General features: G+C 38.4%; 1 protein-coding gene across 7 annotated transcripts in view; it reads right to left on the bottom strand.

Annotated features, from left to right (window-relative positions):
- The window catches only part of CHL1 (cell adhesion molecule L1 like), a 199,178-nt gene that overhangs the window by 44,960 nt on the left and 141,756 nt on the right, over positions 1–12,462 (bottom strand). For 5 of the 7 annotated variants that reach the window (XM_019947567.3, XM_019947571.3, XM_073787573.1 and 2 more), the window contains exons 9-10: positions 9,334–9,518; positions 2,325–2,489 (exon numbers count right to left, since the gene is read on the bottom strand). In XM_019947567.3, coding sequence (XP_019803126.1) covers positions 2,325–2,489; positions 9,334–9,518 — 350 coding nt within the window. The remainder of the gene's footprint in view (positions 1–2,324; positions 2,490–9,333; positions 9,519–12,462) is intronic. The other 2 variants (XM_019947570.3, XM_019947572.3) reach the window with 1 other exon arrangement.

Below are 12,462 nucleotides of genomic sequence, written 5' to 3'. Positions count from 1 at the left end.
GTAACAGCCTGGATCAACCTTGAGAGCATTATTGTAAGTGACATAAGTCAGACAGAAAAAGACAAATACTGTATGATCTCACTTATATGTGAAATATAGAAAACAAAACAAAACAAGCTCATAGATACAGAGAACAGTTAGTGGTTGCCAGAGGATGGGCCAAATGGATGAAGCGGGTAAAAAGGTATAAACTTCCAGTTATAAAACGAATGTCATGGAGGTATAATGTACAGCCTGGCAGTAATAGTTATTAAGACTGTATTGCATATTTGAAAGTTGCTAAGACAGTAGATCTTAGAAGTTCTCGTCACAAGTAGAAAAATTCAGTAACTCTGTAAGGTGACAGACGTTAACTAGACTTACCGAGGTGATCATTTTTGCAATATACACAAATGACAAACAATTATGTTGTACACCTGAATCTAATATAATGCATGTTCGTTATGTATCAATCAAAAAAAGGAAAGAAAAAAATTTTCAGAACTGTTCATTGTTTTGCCAAAGTATTTGTATTTTAAATAAGTAGGCACATTCTTTCTTCTGAAAGCTATAACAAGACAGAACTGAAAGTGATTTTGTGTTGTTATCTGCTGAGAAAGTAGATATGGTCATACTGTTATTTGACAATTTCTAGATTAATAGTCATAAGCTTGTGTGAGTAATAGATATTTTAAAATAACTATCATTTTAATTTTCAATCTCATCATCGAATATGTTCAGTTAGTATTTGCTTGTCATTGACACTGTACCTATTGTCATACGAAGAAAAATGAAACAGATGCGTTTCTCAAAAATAACAATGAGCACTAAGGCTTCCTGAGTATTTGCTACGTGAAAACAACAGTAAACAATACTTTGGAAGTGCTTTTTGCATGGCAGTCACTGTGCTAAACATTCTCTGTGTGTGTCATTTAATCTACATAAAAATCCCCAATGGTTGGTGCTATTTTCATCCCCATTTTACTGATGAGGAAACAGGTTTTAAGAGGGTCAGTAATACACCAAATCACACAGCTAGTAAATGGTACAGCCTGAATGCAAACAAAGACCCTCTGGATCCAGAGTTTATAAACTTTCACAATGTTCTACAGATAAGTAATATCCTACTTGGTAGACTCCATCGGTCTCTTTCAATTACAACCAACTACCATTAGTTCCATTTTGCAGTTGAAAACCTAAGCTTCAGGAGATTCCCAGCTGTATGATCTTGAGCTGTTTAGTCAATCTCCCCAAGCTTAGGTGCACAGCCTAGTTGGGACTCCAGGTCTATATGTCACCAGGATGCCTGCCCTGATACGAGTGGGTCTAGGGCAAAGGAACTAATAGAATCAACACACATATGTCTCCATATTATAAATGCTCTAAATCAAGCTGATCAATTGACCAATAAGATCTGTTCTATTATCCTACTTTAACAAAGACATTCAAAATGACCAGGGACGGGACTTCCCTGGCGGTCAAGTGGTTAAGACTTCACCCTCCAGATCAGGGGATGCAGGTACATCTCTGGTCGGGAAGCTAAGATCCCACGTGCCTCGCGGCCAAAAAACCAAAACAGAAAACAGAAGCAATACTGGAACAAATTCAATGAAGACTTTAAAAATGGTCCACATCAAAAAAATCTTAATGAAAAAAGACCAGAGCTCTGGGTTCAAATTGAGGATTTGGGACTTCTTGGAGCTCTATGCTGCAACACAGTGGAGTAGGGAGATTAGGCATTCAGTTCTGGTCCATCCCTTCTTTTCCACGCCCAGCCCATCTGGGAAGGGCTCAGAGCTGACTGCGCAGGGGATTTTTCTGGTCTTGGGTTACTGAAGCTTGGTCGAGAACCTGCAGTGAGCCAGGTTCAGGCTTTGCATGTCACTTTGGCCCTGCGGACTTCTCAAATCACGGAGCTAGGCATGCCATAGCAGGTCCTTGTAAAGAGCAGAACCCAGTGAGGAGTCCCTGTTGCCTGGATCCAAGGGAAGTCCTAAATTCCAGTCTGTGCTCTCAACCACTAGGTCCCTGTTGCTGTTTCTTCTCAGGGAGAGGAACCTTCCTCCTTGGATGCATCCTCTATACCACTCAGTTGTCTTATTTTTTAAACCTTATTTTTATATAATTAACATAATAGCCCAACAAATATTATTTACGGCTTTTCCATAAATCTCAGCATAAATCAAATTGCTTTGAAAGATGCAATTTTGGATTCCCTGGTTAGATCTGTCTTGTCAGTCCAGCCACTTACCAACTCCACTTTAGCCATAACGAGGGTGTCTAAACACTGTGTCCCAGCAAACCACTGCCTTCAGCAGTGCCTCACAGTTGGCGTTTTCACTTACTCTCAATTGGGAAACCATTGACTCTCCACTTGATTGCGGGCTCAGGTTCTCCTTCAGACTCACACAACAGGATACCACTGCTCCCAGTGCTGTACACGCCACTCTGAGGTTTCTTTGTCCAGCGAGGGGGCTCTGGAGATAAACTGAAGAGCTCATCAACATTTTCTATATCACAGAAGGTCCAAAAATGTTAAGGGCTGTATTTCTAGTATGCACCAGCAGATGGCAGACACAACAAGGTGTTTCACACTAGCTGTTTTTCATAAATGTTCTCTAAGGCAAGATGGGCATTGTTTTTGCCTGGAATAAGGTTTGTGTGTGGTTATGTGCTTTTATGAGTGTGTGTGTTGCAATCTGGAATCTTAGCATGTGTAATAAAATCAACACACTAAAAGTAGTTACCTACAGTCACTGTATTTAGCTACAACGAGTATCTATCACATTACAGAAAATGAAGGAGGGGTAAACATGTGAAGTTTATTGAGTGCAAGGCATCTAAAATGGCTGATATTCAAAAATATATTTTGAAAATTTTTTAATGAAATTAAAATGTTCAGCCGTTATTTAAAATATTTCTTAATTAATGACTCTATAGCATTTATCTTTCCATATGTAATTATCTATCTTAAGAATTTGGGAGACATGACTTCCTAGAATTTTTTTTTTTTTTTGCAAGGGGGTGGGAGAAGGAATCCTAAAACCAATATTTACCTTTTTGCCTTCAAAACAATGGAGGAAAAGATAGATTTAAATCATACATTTGTATCTTTCTATGCCCTAACGCTCCAATCTTATAATTCTAAGTGGTGTGTCTCAGTATAGAAGGAGACATTCTTTAGTGCAAACATTACTGTCATGTTTTGTCACCTTAAGTATATTACTATGTCAGGAGTGAAGAAAAGATTCATATTAGAGCGTGGATGGTTTGGATAATTTGATTTCAGAGAAAACTGCACAATACCGGTAGGTAGTAATTCCCATCAAGTGTTGCTTATTTTCCCTAAGACATTTCTGGATTTCCATTTTTAGTCAAAAAGGAAAGTCTTTAAGATACATATATGTATAAAATGAAAAATGTCATTTAAACAATTTTTTAAGGAAAAGAGGGATTATGTGGGGGAAAAAAGGTCTATAAATTCACCAGGGAAAACAAAAATATACAAATATCCTAGCAAGTTTAAGTCCAAACAAGAGACATGGCTTTGTAATTATTCAACAGGGTGTGGACTTGTTAAATTCCAAGTTATATATGTGTCTTCATAATCTACAATTTGTAAATATTTAGTCATTAAGTTTAAAATGCAGTAGTCCAAATTATAAACTGCACATGACCCTCCGAGGTGAAGGGTTTTAGCTTTTGTGTGTTTGTCTGCATTTTTTATGTGAGTGTTACTTTCTTTTGGTCTTTTCATATAACCACAGTGAAATTAAACATTTGAGTTAGAGAAAAAACATGAAATTTTTCCTATTCACAGTAGAAAACTAAGACTATTGCTTTCAGAACAGGTAAAAATACAGGAGATCATGGGGATGTAATATATAGCATGGTGACTATAACGGATAAATAATACTGTACTGTTTATGTGAAAGTTGCTAAGAGATTAGATCTTAAAAGTTCTCATCACAAAAAAAAAATTGTAACTATGTGGTAATGGATGAAAATGACACTTATTGTGCTGATCATTTTGCAATACATACAAATATCAAATCATTATGCTGTATACCTGAAACAAATGATGTAATATGTCAATTATATTTCAATAAAAATATTTCAATAAAAATAATAAAGGATACCATGTAATTATGACCTTTCCCTAAATCTTTATGAATAATAAAATCAAGATTTCCATTTCTATTCTCATCCTACAAATTTCATTAATCCTTCGGTACACGGGCCTCTCACTGTTGTGGCCTCTCCCGTTGCGGAGCACAGGCTCCGGACGCGCAGGCTCAGCGGCCGTGGCTCACGGGCCCAGCCGCTCCGCGGCATGTGGGATCTTCCCGGACAGGGGCACGCACCCGTGTCCCCTGCATCGGCAGGCGGACTCTCAACCACTGCGCCACCAGGGAAGCCCTTAAATGACCATCTTATCCAACCATTTCACCTTACAGATGGAGTACTGAGCTTTGGAGAAGTCATCTAACTTGCCCAGGGTCACCAGGAAAAGAAGCCCCACTTTCTGTTCTTGCCTTTCCATGGACCTGCAGACCTACTGGATGATCAGCACCGAGACTCCGAAGTAAACGTGGTGTTATTTCTAACTCATTACTATTTCACTAATTTGGATCACAGGTAGGAACCAAGGCTAAATAGCTTTACCAACTTTCACTCTGTGCCTCGAAATCCACGCTTCCGCAACAGCTATCAACTGACTCAAGAGGTTTTGCGTATCCACTAGAAATCATCGTTAAACTGTACCTGAACCCCTTCTCATAAGCTTTGTTTGGAAATTTCTTTTTATGCTTTTCATCCCTGTTTCTTCTGAAGAATTAATCTGTTCCTGAGCAAAGGTAGAATTGGCCATGCAATGCGAAAGGGACTTCAAGCCTGTCTTCTTCAGAGCATCTTCTTCTTGGGCCTGTCACACCACTGCTCTCAATTCCAGCCCAGACTGAGAATCTCACAATTGGGATCTGTAGTGAGAGCACCTAGACTAGATCACCAGATGAGTGATCTCTGAAGAACCAGGGCAGAATTGCTCTCTTTCTGATGACTCCTCTGCTTTGTATAGGGGAACAAAATCTGCCACCCCAAAATATTTCTTTGGCATGCAGATTACTTTGAGCTGAAAATAATCAAGGCCCAAAAGACTCAGGAAGAAACTCTGACCTCCCCGCTAACCGCCTAAGATAGTTTAGATAGAAGGCCTGTTTCTGGAAGAGAGCTACTACAGAAATATCTGCGAAGAACATGGGCCAGTTGTGGTAGGGGGAGCTCTGCAGGGCCTAGAGATTAGAGTCCACTCTGTGGCCCAGCAAACATCTGCGTAGCAAACACTTGCTCTACCATCTCCAGTCTTCCTTGGAGATGCTGTCCTGTCCCCCTCTGAAGTCCCAAACATCCTCTTTTGTCTTTAGCTGAAGACGGTATTTAAGATGAGGCTTGGGCCATTTGGGTGAGTTACTCAGTTTTTCTGGCTCTCTCCCATGTATACATATTATTACACTTTTGTTTTATTTTCTCCTGTTAATCTGTCTCATGTCAATTTAATTCTTAGATGAGCCACAACAAAATAGAAGGAAAGAGGAAAATTTCTTTCTCCCCGACACTGGCACAATGAGAACAGATGCTCGTGGGGTAATTTTCAGTTGAACTGAAATGACTGATCCCCAAAGACTCCAGTGAAAAAGGCACAGAGAAAAAGGAAGGGGCCTTGGACAGGAGGGAATCACTGACTTCTGGTCATTCACAATCTCATAATTTCATACCTTGATTGAACATATTTACCTCGTTGCTACTTTGTTGACAATAGGACGCATGGTGAGCCTGAGGACACGGGTACAGGATAGGAAATGTCTGGTGGCTGAAGTGAGGCTAAGGGCATGCAGGGACAGAGAACAGATTTTTCCAGAGGTTGGAACATGCAACCCTATTCCTGACAGGTAAGATCTATTTGAAAGGATGAAAAAAGGGCTCAAGAGAGAAGAATGATTAAAATGGAAAACTCTGAGAGAAAACAACATCACTGAACTCCAGTCTTTTATCTATTATCCTAAAATCTATGGTAACTGATAAGGGCTTCCCTGGTGGCGCACTGGTTGAGAGTCCGCCTGCCGATGCAGGGGACACGGGTTCGTGCCCCGGTCCGGGAAGATCCCACATGCCGCGGAGCGGCTGGGCCCGTGAGCCATGGCCGCTGAGCCTGCGCATCCGGAGCCTGTGCTCCGCGACGGGAGAGGCCACAACAGTGAGAGGCCCACGTAACGCAAAAAAAAAACAACCAAACTAACAAAACAAAAAAAATGTTAGCTATGGTAACTGATGAAAGCAACTTATGTTGAAACTTTACTCATTTAGTCATAATTGTAAATTAAAAAATAAGATGATAAATTTCTCTCACACTGCTCAAAACTGAGATGCAAATGTCTGAACATGTAGAATGTGATAAGCAAGCTAATTAGAGATGTTTTTCACTAGACGGAAAGCAAAATAAAACAGGAAATTTGGTACCTATGAAACATACAACACAGGTTATTTTCTTATAACAGATTTCTATAAAATATCTATATCCTAACAAATCAAAAATTATTAGGTTCAGCAAACGAGTTTCATTGCAGCTTTCTGGAAATAAATTTATTTGAAAATGAGGCTTTCTTAAATAGATCAGTGACTGAATTGCATTTGAGTTCATAACATCTTTTTAAAATGCAGTAAAATTATGGGTATATAATTATGTATAAATACTTTCCTATTATACTTACTAAGTTTCAAAAGCCTTACATGATAACAATGTTTGTGCTGTAAACTTTCGTACCGTGACTTTATTTAATCAGTGGAAATGCAACTGTGGTCATACTTTGATTTCTGGATTTGGAAAGTTTTAGATGCCATTTTAATAGATCTCTTTTCATTGAATGTGTAATATTATATTTAGACCATGGATTCCTAGAAAGGATAGATGTGCCTCAGCAAGACATCCCGGCTGTTGTTGCTTATACATATTATAGGATTTGAAAGTGCAGTTTGTTTTCCTATTTAGAATGTTGTAACCTAAATTACAGAGTTTGATTGTGTTTAGTAATAAAGAAGAAGTATCACAGATATAGAGAATACAGTAAAATACATGCTTTTACTTAAGCACAATGAGTGTTTTCAGAATGGGCTGGATTTTCAAAGTTCACAATAACATTGCTCTTTTCCTATATGGCTAATCCTTGTTATTTAATTTGAGTTTCCAAGCAAGAGACAAAGAAAGGGAAAGAAGAAGGTGCAGCAAGGCAGAAGAAAATTGAATGAAAGTGAACTCATCCGTCCATATAATTAATGAAGGATATATTTACTGCTTTCACACTTAACAGAAAAAAGACTTCTTGAGCTCAGTTTGCTTTTCACTCGCATGGGTGAAGAAAAACTCCTAAAACATACAACTGAGGGCTCATTTAGTAGTTTCTCATTAAGGATAAAGGATTAAATGTTCCTCATAAAAACATTATTTACATCTCAATAGTGCTAATAGCTGTTTTATGAATAGTGAGGACAATTTGTTCGGGAAACCTATATTCCTTTGGAGTCCTATAGTCAACCTTTTAAATTGTGTAATTAATTTTACATCCTTGATCTATTTTTTCCTTTTGCAACCTTTGCAGTTCTTTTGAAAGCTTCAGTCTTCTAGTCAAGAAAACCATGGCCAGATTGTTAAAATATTCAGCTACCGTAGCAATGTTCCAGCCATCTGGAAGGATTTCTAATAGTCAGCAATTCGGAGTACGAGCAGCTAACAGTGAGACCTGTCTGGTTCCTGGGTATGTGCTGGCGGGGACGGGGGCGGGGTCAGGAGTTACAGAAACACACCCCTGTTGCATGGTATAGCCATATTATGTAGAGGCATCAAACGATGACTAAAATTAGAGAAAAAAAATAAATCTCTCAAACTCTTCCTCTCTGAATTTCTTAGTGAATAATTTAATGTCAGAGGAATATGTCACTGTTGGCAAATGTTGCTATTTATCCATAATACGAGGCTTTCTCCTATACAGGTTTTGCTTGTGTGGAACTAAGGGAAATGATATTCTCATCTTTGGTTCTTCATTCTTCCTAACTTAACCAATCACACACGTTGAGAGAGGTCTTGGAAATACGCTGCTCTTCCAAACAGCAGCATGATTACAAGTTATCTTAACATTTACTTGTGAATATAATTTGTGTCTGAGTATTTTTTTTTTCCACTAATTAAAACTGTGGGCCTTTACTTAGGCATTCCTTGTGCCAAATGAAGCTTTAAGAGGTGAACTTTATTGGAATAAAAATGGAAGCCTTAGAGCACCAGTTCATTAAATGGAAACCTGAAGGAGACCATTCCTTTCAATAGTTAAGCCTACACAGCACTAAATAAGTACAAATGCAGTCATCATCCCATTAATTTGATCAATACAGTCAAGCAAACCATACACAGAAACCTCAATGTGATCAGAAGCACAGAAAATAGCCTGCATCAATCAAATTCACAGGATGACTAGGCAACCTTTATATCTGCCCAGCAGGCAGAATCCTGCTATCTACATATTGGGGCTTACCATCTTTTTAAATGGTGACATCATCACCTACTTATTTCTATGAGTACAACGAACAAGAGCCCAACTTCTATTGCTCAAAAGGCTTGTTTACAGAAAGATGACTTGAATATAACATGTTTTTCTGGACCTTTTGACAGAGAAATAACACTTACACCATACTGTCTATGTTTCTTTCCCCATTAGTAACATATTTTTTTTTTCCCATTAGTAACATATTAAACATCATCTGAACCCAAGATATAGACCCCAAAATAAGAAAGAACTAAGACAATAATTTGTCTGACTCCCTCAATTCATTGAAGAAATGGAGGTTCGGAAAGGTGAAGTAAATTGCTCAAGGACACAGGACGTTAATGACAGGACTGGGAAAGTCCAAGGTCTCTTCCAGGCCCATCATCATACTTTCTCCCATGGTAAGGCTTACTTAAGATTTCATATTATGCAGTGTCACATGTATATTAAAATAAATTTTTCTTCTCATAATATGGTGATATAGGAGATTAGGTTTAGTGACTGTTCAAATAAATAATGGAAGTCATCTGTGTTCAGTCCCTAACCAGAGATCTTTTCTTGTCATTTGTCCCTTCTATGTGGTTTTGTGGGGTAAATGACAAACCTGATTAATTGAAGTGTAATATATTCCATTGCTTTCTCTAGAATTAAAAGTTGAAACAGCTTACTTGTTTTAACATATATGCATTAGAGGTCGACTACATATGGATTCCTTTTTTTTTTTTTTAAATAGAAGAAAAATAAATCAACGTGGGAAACGTACCTTCTACTATAACATGAAAATCATGAATGGCTGATCCCAAGAAATTGTTGGCTGTGCAGCGATAGTTTCCTTTGTCCCGATAGGAGACATTCTCTATCTTCAAAGTTTTGCCATAATTTTCTTTTGTTTCTCTTCCCTTTGGTAAATCACCTCCCATTTTGTTCCAATCAACCTGTGGAGTTGGTCTGTGAAACAATACATAAATGATAAACATTTATTTTAAGTGAAAAATAAAAAGTAAAGAAATCCACAGGACACATCCCTCACTGTGGTGCTTTCAGGTCTGCACTCAGAGTTCCACTGAAAAACATCAGGCTTCCCAGTGCACAGACCTGCCCACCACCATCCATGGTGAACATCAGGGTTGGATCAAGTCTCTTTCATTGCAAGCTCCTTCACTAAGCTGCTTCCTCAGAAAGCCTCTATTTCCTCTACTGAGAGGGCTAACTCCATGTAAGTGCTGAATAGATACGGTTAGATGAATGACAGATTACTGGGCCTGTAGAAATATTACAAGGTATTTTTCAAGTGTGCTCTCTCCCTGTGGGTGGTTTGAAAGGGCCAGAAATAACGGCCCTCTTCCCTAGAAGAGTTTGAAAAACACGATGAAGTAAGGCCCAACAGCGAGCAGCGGGAAACTGTGGTACCCCCTTTAATCCTTATGAAGCTCATATTGGACAATAAGACTCAGATGTAGGGGCCCAACGTGCTGTCTGGAACAAGGAATAGCTCATTATAGGGCAAGGTGGGCTCTGCAGCACAGACCTGGCCACCCAGGTAGCTTTCCACCCTGATGGGGAATACACCAATAGAGGAATGAACCAAATCTCCCTTGCTTAGAAAGATTAGATCACCCAATCAAAACAAACAAGTGATAAAAGAACAAATCAATAACCAGACTGATAACTTGTCACACACAAACACAGTAACATTTTTCCACCTTATTTGGGTAGAAAACAAGAAGGAGGAATCAAGCCAGCTGCGTTTAAAACAGAAAAATCCCATCTCATGAAAACCAGACAATTGGGAGAAGTGGGACCCTCTAGACTTTTGTGATTTAAAAATGATGTGGAAAACACTGATGCCTGATTTTAACTGATGGATTTTTTTTTTTTCCTCCTCTTCACTTGGGCTATAATGACTGAGTGGAAGGCACTTTTGTTGCTTTTATTGATGATTTTTTTTTCCTTCCCACTATATTTCTTTTTATCATTAATACCTGAAAGTTATTGAGTATGTTCTAAATGTGGTCATTATTATCATCATTTTACCAGTGAGGATTCTCAAGTTCAAGAAGTTAATTTGTTTAAAGTCACTGGGGTAATAAATGACACATTAGAACTTGAATTTGCCTGACTAAACTTGTTCTTTTGATCAATGTGTTCTATTTTATTTGTGCTTTTCCAACTCTTTTTTTTTTTCCTTTCTAACCACGTATTCTTGGAATATAGGCTTGTAGTGAACTTAGTTACTAGTTAATAATTGAACAATTCATACTGTTTGTGTCAATTATCTTAAATTGTATTGTTAGGCGGTGGTTAAACTAATTCAGTTATTATGCAAAAAATATTAGAGGTAAAGATGAAGGTCTTTTACACACATCTAGTCTCTTCCCCTTCCCTCGAGGCTCAAGTACTTACCAGCCTTACAGATCTGGAACCACTACCTTTTATTTTACCAGGCTTACAGTCCATGGCACACTTCTGCAGGAAACAGTAACGATGCTCAGACAGGCGGTTGTGAGAGTATGTTAGCCGTTGGCTTCCTGAGCACACCACCCAACAGGATGCATAACCCACGCCTCCTAACTGCTTGCTTTGCACTCCATCTGTCAAAATGGCCATTTGCCAAATTACAGGGTGCCCTGGACCTCAGTTGCTCCAAATCAGGAGTTTTTCGTGAGTCCATGCTTTAATAGTACAAGCATCTCACTTGCTGTAAAATCTTTTTTTTTTTTTGGTTAGGCCTTGGAAACCAGTCTGATCCTCTAATACCTATTCTTTGAAAGAACAGGATAAAATGATTATCTGTAAGTATCATATGACTATGAGACATAATTCATCTAAGGACACATCTATACCATTGCAAGAACGTCCTGCGATATTCTTGCTAATTTTTTTCTTTTTTTTAAATTTAATAAGCATTTACTAACAGCACTAGAACAATAAATTTTTGAAGGAAAATATATTGCTTAATCCATTTTTATACATAAATATACACCATGTCATCATCTCAAGCTTTTGTTCAGGTCTTTGCCCAGCCAACTTTAATTCTTATACTTCCTTTGTTTGCAAAAGAATCGTACGTAGCTTAAACTCGTGAATTTACAAAACAGAGAGAAAAGAGAAAATTTGAGCCCAACAGTCAGCAGAGGGAATTTGCCTTTAATCCTACTGAAGCTTTCACAGGGTGTGACTGAGTGTGCACTGGCCCATGAATATGGTCTTTTCCACTGAGGGACTCACTGTCTGCACTTCTTCTGGGGAGGGAACGCTTTTCTTTTCTGAATGAAATTCACAACATCATTTTAACTATTCTCAGTTTCCACCTTACAGAATCTGTAGAATCTGAACCCTTCAACCTTTCCCTGTGAAAGCCTTCCCATTTTACTTAATAGTATCAATATTTTCATTATTAATAGCCATTTTCTGAAACATCTACTATAACCCACTTCTTTAGATTCAGGGGTAATGCCATCCTTTGTTCACCCTGGCTTTAACTGAACAAAACAGTTCATTTGCTTGAAATATGCCAAAGAAGTTAAATTTAGAGAGAGTTTAGGAGACAAATAGGATCGAATCCCAGCCTCCACTTCATACTAAGTGTAGAGAGGTGAATTCAACTCTCTGGCCTACATTTGCCTAAGCTGCAAATGGGAATAACTGTCATGAGAAACAGTGAGGATAAAATGAGCTAAGGTACCTATGCCAATGCCTAGAGGGGTGGGATAGGGAGGGTGGGAGGGAGACGCAAGAGGGAGGGATATGGGGATATAAGTATACGTATAGCTGATTCACTTTGTTATACAGCAGAAACTAACACAACAATGTAAAGCAATTATACTCCAATAAAGATGTTAAAAAAAATGAGCTAATGTATGTAAAGGGCAAAACGTACCGTCTGACACAT

The sequence above is a fragment of the Tursiops truncatus genome, chromosome 10, assembly GCF_011762595.2.
Source record: "Tursiops truncatus isolate mTurTru1 chromosome 10, mTurTru1.mat.Y, whole genome shotgun sequence".
Lineage (NCBI taxonomy): Eukaryota > Metazoa > Chordata > Mammalia > Artiodactyla > Delphinidae > Tursiops > Tursiops truncatus.
This window is presented reverse-complemented; position numbering and strand designations above follow the sequence as displayed.